Raw genomic sequence first — 19,797 nt, forward strand, 5'->3', positions numbered from 1 at the left:
AAACGATAATTTATACCTGATATTTGGTAGAAAGTGAAGAAAAAAAATTATCTCAACCAATCCAAAGAGTAGAAAGGTCCAGGTTCATCTTCAACCATTGAAATAACTAAGCAAAGAGGTACATAACATTTATAAAACCAAACAACAGTACCTAACCCAAAGGTTTCACGTTCAAATTAAATGACTTGGATTCAAGACAAATGTATAGAACCAGCTACATACTTATATCTGTGGCCGAATGAACCAAGATAGATGAAGAACTCAATGAATTCCATTTTAAATCCTTTTCATCCCAAATTGCTATTCTATTAATTCTATCCACAATAAATTCGAACTCATGAATTACCTATAGAAATACAATTTAGCTTAAATATTTAAGATTAAATTATACTGAAAAAAAAACGAAAAACCAAATCTTATTCATATTTAACTTACCCAATTCCACATAAAGCTTCGGTCGAACATTCTCCTGCCAGGCACTTAAATTTCCAATCACGTACAATGTTAAAAGAAGGAAAATGTGTATTTTGCTTATGCATAGTTCTCGCAATAGTTTCGGCGTCATATCATGCCAATATGATGATGTGGTCATCGTAAAATTTTATTTTGTTTTGTAGACAAAATTTATTGTGATCAGATAGATATCTATCTACCTAAACCGTGTACGTCCGTCTTTCCGTCCGTCCGTTACCACGTTAGCCTCTGGGGTAGGGATGTACAGCAGTCGTCTCCCCTAAAATAGAATAATCAACAAAAAGACACAAAAAATCAAGGTTAGTTTTGGTATATTTATATAAATATTATGTTAATTTTATCAGTTTGTTTCTTTTGTGGCTACCTACGTTTATATAATATTCATGAGAAGTAATATTTATTTGATATGGCAATCTTCATTTTTTGGAGAGGTGTGGGTAATATCAAAGACTTTCTGAATTAGGGAATAGATACGAGTAGATACATATGGGTGTGGAAAATTTATTTGTTTACTTTGCATTCAAAAAGGAAACCAAATTCAAACACGGATGTTCTTTGTAGTTATCAGATCTTTTTAAAAATTAAATTAAAAAAAAAAACAAAACTGTTTCCTCAAAGTACCTACTACCAGCTTGAACTTCCATTGAATCTCGACCTAATTCTAATGCTGAGATTCGTTTGATGCTTAATTAATCTGTATGACCAAGTTAATATACAAAGCAAGTGCTGAAATAATGATGTATAAACTCATTAGCTTTATTTAGCATTAAAATAAACAACAAATAATCAAAAAGTTATTTAAAAAAAATAACTGTCACCAAACTAAACGTCTCTCTAATAATCAAGTTTAAACACTTGAATTTTGCATACTTAATGTGCATATAAAGGTACAGTTAACTTAATTAAATGTTAATCCTAAGATTCCTTTTAATTTATCTAGGAATTATAAAAAGAATCTAATAAAAAGTTGAATGATGATTTACTACTTTTTAAAAATAAAAGCAAAGATCAATGGTCGCTTGTTGGACGTTTATTAAGTAATTAAAAATCAATTCCAGAAAATTTTTAAGTCTTAAGTGTCTGACTGTAAAATTTAGTACTTTATGCTCTTAGAATCTAATTTAAATGTTTTCCTTACAGCGTTCACTTATTAAATAGATTTCAGAACAAAATATCAGCAGGGATTTTATTTCCAAACTATTTTTGTTTTTATTTTATTGATTTAAAAAATCTTAAGCTGAGTAAGATCAATGAATCAGAGAATTTTTCCAAATGAGTCCCGAAACCAATGGAAGCTCAATATTATTAACCCATCTACTATCCTTACCCCCTTCCACATTAACACGATATAAAAGGCTGATATCACCAACTACCCTCCTACGTCCCACGATGGCGCATAGCGAAAAAACTTCAAAACGCACCTAACTCCTGTGTTCCTTCCTACTCTCTGTAAGATGGCTTAATTGGTTACTACGGATTCTAACTTTATGAACCAAATGTCAGCATAATGTTCAAAACCTTGTCTGGCTTCTCACCCTATCTCTCCTTTCCAATATTCCTTCATAATTGGTCTGAATTTAAAGTTGGTCTTAGATCAACTGCGGGAATGATCAGTTTGGATTGAGCCCAATTCAAAAATAGATCAGTCGTTAAATAATTATGCCTTTTGCTAGCAACCTCCGGATTAACTATTCTCTGTATAATGTGAATCTTTATACAGACAGACCTGAATTTCTTCGCAATTCGTGGGGCCACCTAAACCTTCTTATTAATTTTAGTTTCGTAAACAAAATTCCACAAAAATTATGACAAATGAAAATTACTAAATTTGACATTGTACTTCTTGACCAGATTACTTAATGTTTTTCTCCTGAATGGAGAATTTCGGAAATCTCTAACCGGCTAAAAAACAAAAACACTATTCCACTAACCTTTTAAAAAATATTAATTAAAACAAAACTATTGTTTGTCAAAATTTTCATAAATAAAATAAAGATAAATGTGTAATAACAAAAATAGTACTGTAGCGAATAAAAGACCGACTTGAAGAAAAACTCATTGTTGATCAAGCACGATTTCGCACTGGCTCTTCATATGTGGCCCACACTATTGTCATCATCGAACAGCGCTTTGAAAATCGATTACCACTTAACCTGCTGATCATCGATTTTAAAAAGTTGTTCGACAGTGTTAATTAATTCTTTATTTACCTTCTTTTGCATAGAAAAGATATCCCCGACAATTTGATTGCTATTATCAAGGCTACATATTATGATGAATCCAAATTTCATGTTTTTCATAAAGGAAGGTCAGGCGAATTCGAAATTCAAAGTAGCGTTAGACAAAGCTGTATGCTTTCACCAATACTGTTATTCTGTTGGTTATAAGTGATGTACAATGGACTCTGTAATCTCATCTCAAATATCTGGACTAGGTCGACATAGGATAATAAATCTACATCAAATGACAAAAAAGAGCGGATATTAACTTGGTGAAAACTAAAAGGATGAGGCTTGAAAATTCCTCATGAATACTTTCCAAAATATGGAGAAACAACTCTTATAGCTAAAAAGCCAAGCTACGACTATTTGGCTCTTATGTTAAATCGGTGTTGCTTTATAGATGCAAAACTTAAAAATGTACAGAAACTGTCACAAGAAATCTGTAAAAATTCGTTTATAGATGTCTTCGCAAGATATTGAGGATTTTCTAGCCTAACTGTTCAATCCTGAATATCATGCGAGAACCGGTTGGAAACCCATATACTCTATTAGTGGCAGTGGATTGGCTACAATCAGATTCAGACAAGTGTGCCGGTCTAGATGAAGGGTCGAACAGGAATCAGCAAAAAAGAATACTTGGGAATAGTTTGTGGAATTTGAAGTGATATCGTGTGAGCCCTGTTTGGAAGTCGGTCCCTTCTTCATAAAATTGAGCGTAATATTAACGGTTTAAATTTTAACTCCAGGTAATTATTTTTTTCTAAAAGCATAACTGTTCTTCTGTCTGTGTGCAAAATTCTGTGCCAATATACATACGTGCAGGTTTACTACTCAAAAATTCCAGTTTACTTCATAATTTCTTAAGTGTCGGATGTGTGGTTTTTAGTAAAACGAAAAAAAGTGAACAAGTGTTGTTAAATAAGCTGTAACCAATGAAATATTGAAGGCTAGTAGATTATATGATTGTTTTTTTATGGTTTTTATAGTTAATTTTTGTCGTTTTTAAGTACAAAATTAAAAACCATTCCTATTATTATTGTTTTGTCTATTCTTTTAAGGTCAGCCCTCCTGGCTAACTGCTAAAACCAACTTTAAAGACAAAAAAATTGTACCTGAGTATGCAGTATAAATGGAAATTTTATTCTCTCTTAAATGGCGCAAAAAAATGTAGTGTGTTTTCAGTAGTCAGCCCCCTATAAACGTTTAGGTATATTAGGCGGCTGACTATAGAAGACACGCATTCTTATGTCAGCCCTTTATGATTAGTAAGTTTAAATAACTTTCTTATTTCGTTTTATAACTTCAGACAGTGGGAAGAATTAGAATCCTCATCTAGTTTTAATTCAGAGATTTTAAATTATTGATTTCCCTTTCATTTGAAGTCAGTGATTTGAGTTATTATACCTATTTGTAGGTAGATTTCCAACATCGAAAAAAAAAAAAAAAAATGGGTCTTAGGCAGATCCGAAAGCGGTTGGATGCGATCCGAGACGTTTTTTAAATATGTGCCCAATAGTTTTACCGAATGGGTTACTGAAAATAACATTAAACGCCCAGTTTTGCTTTTAGTCGATAGACACAAATCACATCTGTCGATGGAAATAAGCGACTTCTGCCATAATAACGGAATAATTCTATACGATCTCATACCAAATACGACACATATAACACAGCCCGCTGATGTGGGCGCATTTAAAGACCTCTAAACCGAACACAAAAAGACGGTACACGAGTGGCCAAGCATTCCGGAGAACAGAAACAAAGCTGTTACCAAGACGAACTTTTGCAAAGTTTTAGAAATGGTTTGGATAAATCAGACAGAACTGAAGTAATACAAATTTGTTCCAAAAATGTGGGTTATATCCTTTTAACGCAAAGGTAGTTTAAGCTTTTCTGAAATCAAAAGATTGTTATCCTTTGCGAATTAGGAAATCGTCAAATAAAATATTGATTTCGATGCCCTGATAAATATTATAGAACAGCTGTAGCATACTCACTTAAGTCAAGCCGGGCCAAAGGAAACCCTAACAGGCACCTATGTAATTGTTGCAACAGGTGAACTACAAAAGCTGAGTTCCGAAGAAATAGATTCAATACCAATTAACACCGAACACAGAAGTGAGGAGACTGTAGAGGACCTTTTGCAACAGATAGACGAATTCTTAATTCCAACCATTGCGGAAACAGATGAACTCCGAAACCGAAATTCAGAAGTGGCGAGTTTCATACCGTCTCCCTCAAAAGACAAGGACAATAACCAGGACGATGAAACTGTAAGAGGTTTTGATTAATGCAGAAGAAGTCTTAGCTGCAACCATGGTATGATACAAATTTACAACTATAAGAGTAGATAGGCATTATATTTATTGAATTTCATATCTTTTTTTCAGATCATCCATCAAGGCTTTTGTCTTTAAATTATTTACTATAAAATAATGCAAAATAGCTATGTTAAAACATTTTGAAATATATATGAATTATAAAAAAATGGATTGACTAAAGAGTGCCTACTATTGACAACTATAGTGGCCGACTACTGGAATTTTAGGGCCGCTATACAAGAATCTGACTTTTCTCTGAATTATGGTTAATAATTTGTTTAAGGTACCGATTTGAACAAATGCATATCTTGTATTCCAGTCTGCGAATGTCAACGAATCAGGAAATCTTAGTTTCACGTTTAACAATAAAAAAATGATTTTTTAAGGAACAGTTAAACATACAAATAAAGTTAAAGGGCTGACTACAGGTGCCATCACTTATAGCTCCAGAAACAGTTTATCATCGCGCCTAGAGGTTCTATATAACGAAAGAGATAATTCACGGACCTTAACAAAATGAAAAAAAATCATTTTTAATACCTTCAACATATACTATATTCCAGGGTCTTCTAAAGTCAAGAATCTTTTTTCTACTTTAATAAAAACACCACGGACTCTTACTATCCCAAAAATTCCTATCAACATTATCAGCCAGTCAGTAGTCTAATGTCTCAAAAGTTAACATAAGACGGGTGCAGTATTTTGCAATAATAACCTTAACGTTTTTTTTTTGTGACAACGTCCATGTTGGATAAGTTTATCGCAAAAGGCTATGTCAAGAAATGTTCCCAACAACGTTGGTCTATGTTAGCATTACTTGATCGTAGTATTTGTCCAGTATGGCCTGCATACCACGTTAATCGTTAAAGATAGAATGCCAACATAATTACTTAACTTTACAAGATAAAGTGTTTAAACAACGAATTAGGACACAATTAACAAAATAAAATACATATATCTGCAGCAAAAAAAGACACAATTCTATTTTTCAATTAATTTAAGCAAGCATTAGAATTTTTTAAATGCACTTCGAAAAATAAACTTTTTTTGACATAAATTTAAGTGATCATATTTTGTTGTAATTTACAGCCAATTAATCCAATTGTAAATAATAATTCCTCAAGCATGCAGATAAGACTCATTGAATTGAAAAAATTGTCTACTATCTGGTAATAAAGAACAATTAAACAATTTTCTGAATACAAATAAAACTTTGAAACCACATTTCCGTTGCATAAATTAGAAAGAAAAAGAAAAAAGGAAACATGGTTTTGCTAGTATCACTTTAGATATTTAAGAATTGCAATTGCGGTTTGATTATCATTTGTTCAGATGTAATTTCTCTGAAGAAATAGATTACTCATTCAATAGTATAGATTTTTAAATACAGAAAATTCTCACAATTCTTTGGTATCAAATTACAAGCCTTCTATAAATGTTAATGTTTACTTATAAGCTAGCTCATAAAAGGGCAGGAAAGGTCAGAGTTCTAAGATACCATAGGGCCTTGTTCTTTAAATTCTATTTATGGAATTGACGATGTAGCCCAAAAATACATAAATACAATCAACTTAGTTATAATCGTTCTAATAATTTTTTCTTAGTATAGTAATATTATATGGACCCGGATTCAAGTTAGTTTTCTATCAATACTAACATGTGTAGAGCTTAAATATTTTTGAATCCTGAATGATATCGAAATCCTAAGGCCCTTTTTTCCCATTTACTGAGTATCTAGTCATCCATCAGTTTTAAGTAAGCAGGGTTGGGTATGTGTGGCTTATATTTAATAATTTAACTGATTATGAATCATTAATGTGTATGAAAAACGCTTTTTCAACCTAATGTTGGGGCGGCAGACAATTTATTTGTTGTAAGAAAAATTCAACTAAGCTGAACCTTTTCGCATAATACTATCATCAATGAAATTCTATCCAATTTTCTTCTTCTTCTTCTACTTTTTCTCTTGAATAAACCGATCTATGTCTTGAAAAAACAACTATTCAATAAAGTAATCGATGAGAAATCTTCAAAATAAACTGTTTATTAATGTAAATTCTACTTAGCATTCTATCGATATCAACTCCGACCCCCAAGGGATATGTATACGTACCGTATATAATATTTTATTGATGTCGGTATATAAATATATTGGTTTAATCTTCTTAAAAAGAAAAAATATACATAATACAGTATATAAAGCCATTGCTGACTTAATTTTTAGCTACCACATAGCGGAAAACAGCTTATCCAGCTATATAAACATACATACATATATATGTACCTACTATACAGAAATTTATATTTATTTGAATTTTGAATACGACAGAATAGATGAATGAATGCACTAAACAAACAAAGTTAAGCGACGATCACACAATTCAAGCAATAAAAGCAATAAAAGAACTTTGTCTCACTTCGGTTTATATTTTATTATTACAGAAACTTATATGTAACATTCTCCCCTTAATCTTCAAGCATCAGAGCCAGCAGCAGTAGTCGAAGCGGCATCAGCAATGTGATGTGATGACGATGAGGCGATGGCTTAAGTATGTAAATACACTCCCTTGTCCTATGGCCCTATGTCTATCGTATTGCCTATGGATGATTTAATCCCAATTTAAGACCGAGCGCATCGAGGAGGAGAAGAAAAATAAAAACCGACAACGTGCGTAAATTGATTTTAATTTGGGGTGTAGACAGAGGCATCAGGGTTAGCTTAGTACATACATAAATCGAGAATGTTTACCGATACAGTAGATTTGCAATCACTTATGCTTCCTATGCATTATCTTACAACCGACGCACGACGACAATGACTGTGGGGACACATAAGTGTATGATTTATGAGTGTAATAAAGGTATGAGGTTTGAAGGATATTACAAACGGGTACTAGTGTCTTTAGGCTTAAGAATACTCATTTGGAATTACAAAGAATAAGATTATATTAACTCATCTAGGACAGGTTCCTGTATCTGTATAGTTAGAATCTTAAGCTTGGCAGAGATTTAGCGTATCGTAGGCTAAGTATAAGGCTCCGAGTAGTGAGTAAGCTTCCAACAAATAAAAACTTGCAATTTGAGCGCTTTTATAAGAGTCCAATCCATTGCAATTATATAGCATTGCCTTAACCTCAATAGAGTCAAAATTATTAAATTGGGTATAAATTAATCCAATTGACTTTTTTGACCTTAAAAATAAAATACAAAAAAAGTTTCTAAAGGGATTGTGGGAAATTCATATCCGGAAGATAAAATATTATTCGATATGTATTAAAGACCTAAAAAAAAGGTTAAGGTTTATAATAATAGAATGGAGACATTTTTAAAACAAAGATTTTTAAGGAAAGAATTCATGTGAAAAGGAGTTATAAGGGCATTCTTAATGAGCAATGAATTAAGTCAGGTTTAGCTTTTCAATCTCACTTGAAAAACTGAGACTACAGGCTGCGATACGACCCACACTGATAACTTCCCTTGCTTAAAAGTTTGTAGGTAGTTTTTTGTCCGTTGAATTATTCTTACAAATTTCAAAATTACCAACAATATTTTGCATATAATGAATAGTTTTATCTCAAAATCTTGTTTTGTTAACGAGATTTTTAGTCGAAACCAATTTTTACTAATTTTAGTAGCATTTCTTAAAAGTTTTTATTTCATATATAAACAAATAAAGATTAGATGAAAGAAATTATTTTGAGAGATATCGATAACCGAACAACAATTTTTACTAAATTTGCGTACTATTTTTGTAGATTTGAATTTTGTAAGAAAAACCGGACGGATTCTTATAAAAAAAATTACTGAATATCGAAAACAATATTTTCGGCCAATATTTTTTATTTTAGAAAAGTTATTTGAATCGAAAGTAAAGATTTACCAAGTTTTAGTATTATTAGCTGTCAATAAGATTTGTTTCAATATTTTACAGAACGGTTTAAACAATATTTCAAATAAGATAAAATTGGTTTCAAGCCAATATATCAAAGTTTTGAAAAGATATTTAAGGCGAAAATCAAATTTTACCAACTTTTGTTAATTTTTTTGTAGGTTTTTATTTTTTGTAAAAAACTGTGAATTCGATTTTTCTTAAAATTTCACTAATGTTTATTCTTCGTTGCACAAAATTGTTTTGGAGATAAAATTATTTTTTGTTCGTAAAATTTACGAGGTGACTAATATTTTTTTTAATTCAAGTCTCTAGTGTTATTGTTTCGTTAAATAGTTAGGGTTAACCAAAATTTTAAGCTTTTTTTACAAATTGCTATACTATTTATTTCTATACTTATTATCTGTATAAAAGAATTTATTTGGAGTCGATATCTCTACTGGTTCTTGAGCTATTGACGACGAAAAAACTTTACGAACGTACATACGTACACACGCACGCACAGACTTCTTTAAAAATCTTTTTTTTGTCGACTCTAGGACCTTGAGAAGTCGGGAAATGTCAAAATTTTCAATTCCTCAAATCGGACCGATTACAATAACTTTATATGGGAGTTTATAAAACTTATAAATTAATTATCGGTGAACTCTTTTAAAATACCTTTGTTAATGCTAGATCTTTATAGTTTATGATTTGCTCTTTCTGAAGACGAATTTCCTCGATATCCCTTATAATAATTAAAATATATTTAGCACTATTCCGAATAACATAGGGATTTCGCTCAAACTTCAATAAGAGCTTTTATTTTGTATACCCTGCTATTTCGGTAGCTGATACTCGCTTCCATTATGCATTGAAATTGTTAAAATTTACTACAAAAATAGTAAACATTTTTCAGTCACATTTCGCAATTTTTGAAGTACTAGTATCATGTTATGTAGTGCATAGAAATGCCATTCCAGAGGTATTGGGTTCAATTGCTGACACCTTAAAGTTTTTTTCATGAGAAGTACATACCTCTTGAGAAATATTTACAAATACTCCAAAACTAATTCTTGTCTTGGAAAAATTCTTCATTAAAGTAGCCATTTGGATTTAGGATAAAAAGCGTATGTCCCAGTCATCCCTGACTTTAATTGCGTACAGGAATGGTTTCGACTCGTAACTCCTAATGAGCTTTTGCTTCACATTATAAATTTAGTTAGCTGTTTCTCGAAGGGAAACGCCGAGATTATATGAATTCACTTTTTTAATTTTGAGACAATAACCCTATTCTAATGCCCCACAATCGTTTCAAGATCTTAAATATTGACAAGGACATGTCTTGCACGAGACATGTCTAATTTTATAAAATCACTTGATGACACTTCTTAAGAAATATTGTTTTTTTTGTCAGTATAAAAATTAAACCTCGTTTTTAAAACTATATAAAATACATTAAACGATTAAATTCTTGTTCTTCAGTAAAAAGTACATTATCCAACAATTAAAACAAAAAGACTAAAACTTTTCGGCCTGTCACATCCTAAAATTACAGTACAGTACACATCAGCGCACGCTTTGTTTAAAAGTTCCAGTTTAGATTTCTGTTGTACAACTAGCATTTAGATTGTTACTAAGCGAGTCTTAGTGCTTTGTGCACTTTCAGGCATTCATTATATGGATCTTCATAAATTTAAACTTGAAGTAGGAACATTACAGATTTTCTTCATTTTTCTAAAAATTGCCATTTCTTCAAATTATTTTTCAGTATTTTGCATCCAATGATATAGAAACTCCCATTATGCCTTATAAGTTCAACATGTTATTGTTATAACAATAATTTAACTATCACATCGGCATACTAGAATTACATTTTTAGAACATGTTTCGGTGTAAGCAACTTTGTTTTCTAAAATATACGAGTACATACGTGACCAGAAAGTCCAAGAACTGAGTATAGAAAGATTTCCATAGACTGTACTTTTAAGTACGAAGCCACCTATGGTGCGATCTTGAATCGCAAATAAATCCTTTATGAGGTTTATATCAAAATCTTTACTAGCCATTTAATTGGTAATATCAGAATATTGCACCTGAAATCACTATTTGTCCATTACGAGATATGTAGATCACAATCTTTTAAAAACCTACATCTAATATCACAGAGTCTTATCATCAAATTAATAAAACAGTGTCGAGAAAAAAAACCACAAATTCAAATAGGTACAACTTAGTTCTCTTTGATTTATAGAAGTCTTAGATCTAAAATGGTGTGTCGAGTCGTACTTCCATCGAATTCCTACATCTGATTGTTTAAAATCAAATTTTTGCTAAAAAAAACATAAAAATAGTGGCTGGAAATGTTGGTGATTGTCTGAGGTTCATAGTTTTATACTAATTTAATTACTTTTCATAAGAATGGTTAATACCGGAACACTACAAAAAATATGTTAAATTATTTTATTAATTTTTAATCTTGTTCAGAAGAACAAACACAAGAATTTCTTCATGGTAATAACAACTAAACCCATGCATTTTAGTAAATAAATTTGTTTTTCAAACTTGAGTATATTTGTGAAAAAAGTGATCTTAATATTTTATTATTATCCTTTATTTTCTTTGGCATTGTTTAGTCTTTTTGGAATTGATTCGACTGATTTAAGGGTAAAACTCGGATCAATTACAATCCATTCTCGAGCTGTCGCTGTCCAGGCTGTTTTTAAAAATTTAAATCCAAATGTTTCCACAGATTCGTGATGAAAATTATGTTTAATGATTACGGTGCAGTTTACAGCACTTTTGGACTTAATATAGGCACCAGATACATGCTTTCAATGCAGTGTGCTTATAGGGTAGTTGTCTTTGTAAAATAAAAATTAATTTTCAAGACTTAATCGAACTGTAAAATATATTTTTTTTGGTTCATTATCCTATTTATTATTTCAAGCTTTCCAGCTACCGCCCCACACCATACCATTACGAATCAAATCCCGTGTTTTATTGCGGGAGGTTAGTGTTACGGATTTAGTTTCCTGTTCGAAACTAAATCCGTGTTCTGACTACCATCAGATCCGAACAAATTGGACTTACTTTCATCGGTGAAAATAACTTTATTCCAGAACTATACCCTCTCATTTGGGTACTTTTGTTGTTAATTATAATTATAATTATTTTTTTTTTAATTATAATTATAATTATTTTTTTTTACATCTGTGATCCGAGGCTATTGTCATGCTATTCTTGAATATTCAATCCACTTTTTTGTTTGCTAGTCTAATAAATTGGGAGCTTACATATTTTTGATAAGGTGAGTTTCTACCATTTCCAATTTATGTGCACTTACATTGGATTTTGTATTTATTTTACGAAAAATAAACATAACGTTCGGTATAGTTTAGGAGTTTTCTTCACTTGTTTGTCTTGTTTTGGTTTATTTTCACTCCTTTTTTCTTCATTTAACTGTTTTAAACTTTGTTGCTAAAAAGTACTACTTTTAACTGAAGGCTCGACCAAGAACAAATATGAATCGGATATTCATCCCTATTCCAAAAACACAGCCCAAATTCATCACCTTTTGACCAATGGACGATCCAGGGAGGGTCATATGAGCCATAACGCTCATACAGTCAAGTTGTATAAGTAAAGATTTAATTTAAAGATTTGTTAGTAATTTAACGACGTTCACCAAAAAGTGGTTTGCTGTCAACAACTCAAACTCAAGTTTTTGTTTTTACTCAATTTAGAATTGAAAAAAGTTGTTTCTCAGAAAAAGAACAAATGTTCAGGTTCTTAAGAAGAAACCTTGAATAAGAGATCGTCAATTTAAGAATAAGTGATTTTGTTAAAACTTTCTCTGAGTTTTGTATTCTTAATTTGGCTTCTTTTTACAAGAAAGACATATTTTGGTATTGGTTCAAAATATATCCAGCATCAAACTTACATTTTTTTAAGGTTTTCTGTTCAAGCTCTTGTCGATGATCAAATTTTGTTTACAAAACTCGATAACAAAATGAAAATGTAAAATATATATCTATAAGCACTTTATTAATTGCTTACCAGAAATATTTTTAAAACAAAAAATTTAAAATTGAAAATGATTTTCGAAAAAAAAAATAAGTTACATTTTTAAATCTTAAAATAAAGGAAATATTTTTAAAGAGACTTTTTGAAGAAATAGCAAGTTTTAGCGACCAAGTCGTGCATTTTATGTATTTCAAAATTGATTTTCTGTTGAATAAAAAAGATCTAAAAAATTACATAAATCTACTTTTGAAGTTAATTTGCTTTGGTTGCTCCAGAACTGAGATATAAATACGTATTTCAATAGTAAAAATGTTCCAAAAACAGGAAAATAGACACTTTTATTAAACTAATGGGTAATTGTAAAACATAATAAACGTTTCATATTTATTGATAACAAAAGCTTTGAATTTCTTGAGATTTCAAGTAAAAAGTGATTTTGAAACGTGTAATTTGTGGGTGCCACACAAAAGTTTTCTCCCAACTTATTTGTTTATCTTAATTTCATTTTTTTAGAGAAATTATGTACTTAAATGCACCTATATACTCAATTTCAAGAACCAAGAATTTTTCTCTCTACAATTTTAAAATTTAGTTGACTCTTTTAAGGTCATAATAAGAGTAAGCAGACTGAGAGCGATAGTGTTAATAGACTCAAGAAAATTAAGTCCGAAAAAACTGAGTCAAAAAAATTCCAACAGTTCTTCATATCAGATCGTCTACCTTGAATTTTTGTAGCGTTCTTCGCATTAATAGAAATGGAAACAAGAAAAGTATATTTTTTTATTTTTCGAAAAAGCTACGTTTAAAAAAAAACCTTTAAACTATTGTGTTTTAGCTTTTAAATACGGCATATTTAGAAAAGTGTTTTATTCTTGGAATGCTTTCATATGTAGGGAGTCATCCAAATTAAATAATTACATAGACCATATCTTTCTGGACAAGAGTGTTCTAAAATAATTTTATAACTAAAGTTGTCACAATGGAAACGTGTAAATGTAAGGTTAAGATACACATTGTGTTATCTAAATTTTGACAGCCTCCTTTGCAAAACATTTCATAATATTTTTAAGCGGTGAGTAAAAACTCATCTATATTTTGAATTTAACTCTTCCGTATACAAATCTAACTGTCGAATGTGACTGTAGGTAAGCATAAATATTTTAATTACGTTTCATAAGACAAATAAAGATGTTTAGAGTTGATACCTTCACATGCGAAATTAATGTCCCTAATCGTTCCGAATTGTCGAAATAAAAATTTTGAAAGTAGTAGTAGTACCTATACAGATATTAACATCGAAAAGTTAAGAAAAGACTTTACATTTCACATTTATTTGCTTTTTGTTGATCAGTTCCGGGTTATCATTTCTCGTTAAGTTGTGTTTTACTTCGTCTCTGATTGTTTAATGTATGTGGCAATGGCACCTAAACAAAAAGCGCATCGGTTTGTATCTATTAAAGATAAGTGTCAAATTGTATATGATTTACATACTACACATCCAGGGTGTGCATTAGCTGAAAAATATGGTGTATCCAGGTCAACAATTACGGGAATAAAATTGTATTCCAAAAGCTGCTGGACCACTGCAAAAACAATGAATCAGGACCAGGGAAGAGAAAGACGCTTAGGAAATCCGAAATGCCTAAAATTAAAAATGCATTGTTCAAGTCGCTAAAAAAACTAAGAGAGAACCACGTTCCAGTTTTAACAGATCTACTCTGCCGAAAAGCAAAATAGTTTGATTTGCGATTAGAAGAAGCCCGGAATTTTAAAGCAAGTCAAGGTTTGGTACACAAACTTAAGCAAAGGCATGGTGTTCGAACATTAAAAATATGCGGCGAGAAGTTGTCATGTAATAAAACTGCAGTTAATCCATTTTTGGAAAAACGACATGAAACAAAATGAAAAAAAGCCTCTTACTCCACAACAAATTTATAATGCAATTGAAACCAGCTTATACTGGAAGCTTCTTCCTAGTGAAACGCTCGTTTTGTCTACTGAACATACAGCAAAGGAAAAAAAACTAGCAAAGGAAGGATAACATTTTTGGTTACGAACGCAACTGGAACACATAAGCTTACTCCATTAGTTATCGGCAAGTCCAAATGCCCCAGAGCGTTTTCCGGTTTCAAGGTTCCGCTGATTTATAGATCCAACAAAAATGCATCGATGACCAGTGAAATCTTTCGAAATTGGTTTAACGACAATTTTGTCAAAGAGGTAAGCACTTTATTTAAATTTCATCTTCGTCTTCGTCTTAAGCAAATCATGTCTATGATCACTTTGCACCTCCATTTTGTTTTGTTTTTTTCTTAACTTTTTTCAGGTCAAACTCTATCTGAGAGAAATAATCTGCCAAAAAGGGCACTATTGCTCCTTGACAATGCAACTTTTCACTCCTATAAAGAAAAGTTATCTAGCGTTAACGCTTTGATTCAACCTATGGACTACAATGTAATAAAAAACAATTGCTTAGTGAAATTTTGCAACAGAAAGTGAAGACATTGCTGCTGGGATAAAAACAAATCTGTAATGAACCTGAAATTGTCTTGGGACCAACTTCCCGCTTCCTCTATCGCTAAGTGATTTAAATGTACACTTCCACGTGAAGAAAACTGGGAAGAACAAGACTTAATTCCACTTTTACAATTGCCCGAAACTCAGCTTCAAAGAGAGTTACAGAAAATTAATGATTTTCTTGCAATTATAGAAAGAGAACAAAACATTTCGATACAAGAAGTTAGAGACTGGGTAATCGTACAAGTAACTGCACCTGAACCAACTGAAGATATTTCGGAGAGTAAACCGACGACCGACAGCTCCTAAAATAACAAGCAGACACGATGACCAGTTTTCTGAAACAAAGAGCACTCTTTTCCATCTCAATGGACTAACAACAATGTGGGGCACACTACCATTTTGAACCTCTTTGGTCCTATAACAAAGTATATAGACTACACTATTCCAATTATTTTAATATCCGCATCTTCTCTGACAGTCAGGCCGCTATTAAATCTCTTGACAGTGTCTCAACCAAATCTCAAACGGCCCTCGATTGTAGATCGTCTCTTATGGAGATGGTGCAGCAATTTAACTTTCATCTCTGTTGGGTGCCAGGCCACAGAGACATCACAGGAAATTGTAGAGCCGATGAACTTGCTAAAAATGGAACCGTCATACCTATTTCACCTGAAAGGGAAAAGATAGGTATACCGATAGCTACATGTAAACTTCTGCTAAAAGAAACAGCTTTTGCGATAGCAAACTCTAGATGGCACAATTTACTAACATACGCAGACACAAAACTCAGTTGGCCTTCACTGGACCTAAAGCGCTCTAAAGACTTGTTATTTCAAAGCAGACTTCATATTAGCTCCCTAAAAGGTGTCCTTACAAGACACTATCTTATAGGCATATGGACGAGGAGGAAACAATCTCTCACCTCTTCTGCACTTGCCCTGCTTTTTCAGTAAGACGCAAACTTCATCTGGGAGAATACTCTTTTGATAATCCCAGTCAACTAGCTAAAAAGGATATCAAATAAGTATCTCCTACGCTTTATAAAAAGCTCAAAATGGTTCGACTAGTGGGAAGTAATTATCTAGATTCATGTGGTATCACAATGGGCCTTCTCGTTTTGCCTAAGTGTGTGGATTCTGAATCAGCAGCCACTTTAACCTAACCTAACCTAACCTAACTAAGAGCATTGGTAATAGAAAGGCCAAGCCAAACTCTTCGAGTATCAAAAATTACAAGTTTTTTTTATGAAAAATTGATTTAACCAATTCTAATGATTAATTTTTAGGTTTTTAAATGAAGTGTACTCGCAATTACTTGTATTTTTATTTATTTTCTTCTAATAAATGTTGAAACCAGATTTTAAAAAATATTTTGTGTTTCATTGAATGGGTACCTATAAAGATTATTTTTATCATTTGAATGAGAATTGAAGAAAGTTTCAGTAATGTGAATCCCTCTTAAATCCGAAAACGGCTTGTTTTAATCAGTTCACATAATCGAGGGACTATTGTATTTAGAAAACAATATTTTTAAAATAAATTTAAATGTTTAAACAAATCTAACTCTTAAACTATGCAAAATTGGTAAAAACTGATGTTCGATTATAAAATTTCGAGAATAAATTAGGGTATTAGCTTCAAAATTATTTTATTCTATAACAAAATTTGTTGTTAACGCAAGATAATGTCCCCAGAAAATATGAAAACAAAGAAAGATATTGCCTTTAAATTGTTGTAGGTATATAACACAAAATATTGTTATTAATACTTTGGTAGTTTAAGAAAAATTGACAAACGTGAACAGATGGGAAGTTGACAGTGTGGATCAAGCCTCTTTTTAACGATAAACAAGTTGGATTAAAAAGAAAAGCAAGAATAATCAAAAATGCAATTAATTTAGTTATATGCGGCACATTTCGTTTAAGCCCACAATAGCTACAAACATAAGTATATCAATATCAATGTTTGCACATAACAGTATAAACGTAGGTATACACAAAAATATGTATGAACAATTGAAGTCTAGCTTTATTTATGTACATATGTAGTTAGGTAGGTACACATAATTAAAAATATGCATAGCATATCCAAAAAAAATAAAAAGATATACTTACGTCCTTCGAATCTGATTCACATACAATGTTCTCTCCACGAACAGGAATCGAAAAAGAAACCTGCTTATTCCTCGTTTGTCGTCCTGTTTCTTCGTTGGGTCATTATTTCTTTGAGTACCATAATCCGAATGTGTGTCAAGTGAGTTGGGAAATCCTGTTTTGTGTTAATATTTTATTTGTATTATTATTTTACGTATTTTTTTGGTATTTTTTCAATTCATTATCCGAGAAAAATGTTATTCTAACAAATAAATGATTGCATACAAATATTAGGAATTTCCTTAAATTTTCATGCAAACAATTTTTTATATTTATTTATCTATTTTAATTTTTTGTATTTTGTTTTAATTTAATTTTCAGTTCATTCCATGGATTTTATGACAAGGAAGAAGAAGAAAACAAAACAATTGGACACCGACACACCGAAATGTACACAAAAACATAAATTTTCTTCTCTCTCTCTTTCGTGTTCTCTTTCTCTCTCTCTTTGTACCGTTTCTCTAATTCGATTTTCTTTTTGTTGATTTTTCTAATTTGACAAACACATACGAAATCACATATGGATTTTCTTTCAGACAACACCAACACTTAAACAATAAACTAGAACAGAAAATTTCCCACACTATACGGATACGGATATGGATGGATACGTATACGTATTTGAGGGTAACGGTAAACGGGCAAAAGAGCAACCAAAGAAAATCTACACAACAAATGCACACATCCAAATTCAAAGTGGGGGAGAAGAGAATTAAAAACACAACACCAATTTGTACGAAAAGGAAGACAATACTCAATGCAACGCGAATATACGATGCGATCAAATGGGATGGATATATTTTATTATATTTATTATAAGCCAGGCCTCGTTCTGCTTGCTTCTCTACTTTCTACATGGATCCACGCAGTTACGTTGAGTTGGTGAGTTGATGAGTGGCGCTGTATGAGAGTGACACGGAAAATAAACACATACCGTTAAACAGAGATAAGGATAACAACACAACACACTGATACTGAACTGACACTCAGGCGATATGCTTTGCTTATGCGATATATTCGACAGCGATAGGCGAACAAGAACAACTTTTTTCCAACTTTCTCTTCTCTTTTCTTATTTTCTTTTTACTTTTTTTCTTTTCTTTTTTTATCGTCCGTCGTCGGTCGACGGTTTTGATAAAATAATGCACACACAAAGACAAGGCAAATAACACACGCTAAGGGCTAACCACACTCCACACCATCAAGGATGAAGAGAAACCGAAAATCAATGAATTTTCCTGCCGTTGATGCTGCTGCTGCTGCTGGTTCTGGTTTTGGTGCTGCTATTGCTACTGCTGCTGGTGCTGAAACTAGAAGAGCTGGAAAAGCAATTCGTTGATGAAGTCGAATTTGAACTGAAACTAGAACTGCTGCCACTGCTGCTATGGCTTAAACTGGAGCTTGAGCTAGTACTGCCGTTGCCTCTACCGTTGATAATGATGATACTTGAGGTGTTGGTGGCGGTGGTGAAGCTCTGGTTTTGATTTTGATGCTTATTAGCTCCCTTGTCTATTTTGGGAATATCGGATGAGTTTTCCGTAACCGTAGTCAGCATTATTAGTTAAATTATTTCTCAGTTTTATTTAGATTTCCCATTCAAATGCCTAAACCGAGACAGAGACGTAATTTTGTAATGAAATTTTCAAGAATCACAATTAGAATCACTTTATTTATTCGGTTTTAGTTGGATCGGCGGAGGAGGTAGTGGGAAGCTACACTCGCAATCGCAACTCTCAACTCGCACACAAAACACACGCACTAATGTAAATTATGTATCCTGTATCTATTGGGGGTGAAGGAAAAGAAAAAATTTCGTCGCTCGTCGTCGTCGGCCCGTTTCGTTCTTCGGTTCTCCGTTCTTGTTCTTATAATAATTTTTTAATGAGCGGACATCACTTCTAGTTTTTCGGTTTTTCTTTGTAAATTTCTGAATTAGAATCAAGTGTTTTACATTAACTCATTGTAAATTATGATTTATCAAATAACAATCCAGGTATTCGAGATGTTTTTGAGATCTTTTTGTTTCAATTTAGCAATGAAAAATTAAAAAAATCGACGAACGAACGTTTCACTAAGTATGTTACACGGCAGACATTTTAAAAACTTATGGGAAAAATTTTTAGCTGCTGCACTCCGGAGTTGAATTCGAATCGATATTTTGTTTTCATGTGTCAAAATGAGAAAATGTTTGTGGTGTCATCTAGTGGCGTATAG

The 19,797-nt window shown here is 31.9% G+C and overlaps 2 protein-coding genes across 8 annotated transcripts in view; both read right to left on the reverse strand.

The window, feature by feature from the left end:
* Positions 1–19,720, reverse strand: part of LOC129939252 (semaphorin-1A) — an 88,167-nt gene extending 68,447 nt beyond the window's left edge. For 3 of the 7 annotated variants that reach the window (XM_056047203.1, XM_056047206.1, XM_056047202.1), the window contains exons 1-2: positions 17,545–19,716; positions 436–733 (exon numbers count right to left, since the gene is read on the reverse strand). In XM_056047203.1, the coding sequence (XP_055903178.1) occupies positions 436–592 (157 nt within the window). In that variant the 5' untranslated portion in view covers positions 593–733; positions 17,545–19,716. Of the gene's footprint in view, positions 1–435; positions 734–17,544 lie in introns of all 7 variants that reach the window. The other 4 variants (XM_056047204.1, XM_056047205.1, XM_056047208.1 and 1 more) reach the window with 4 other exon arrangements.
* Positions 18,809–19,138, reverse strand: LOC129948436 (uncharacterized protein DDB_G0271670-like). Its single transcript, XM_056059441.1, has one exon. It carries the CDS (start codon positions 19,136–19,138, stop codon positions 18,809–18,811), a length of 330 nt encoding a protein of 109 aa, XP_055915416.1.
* Positions 19,721–19,797: the final 77 nt, after the last annotated feature.

This window comes from Eupeodes corollae, chromosome 1 (assembly GCF_945859685.1).
Source record: "Eupeodes corollae chromosome 1, idEupCoro1.1, whole genome shotgun sequence".
Lineage (NCBI taxonomy): Eukaryota > Metazoa > Arthropoda > Insecta > Diptera > Syrphidae > Eupeodes > Eupeodes corollae.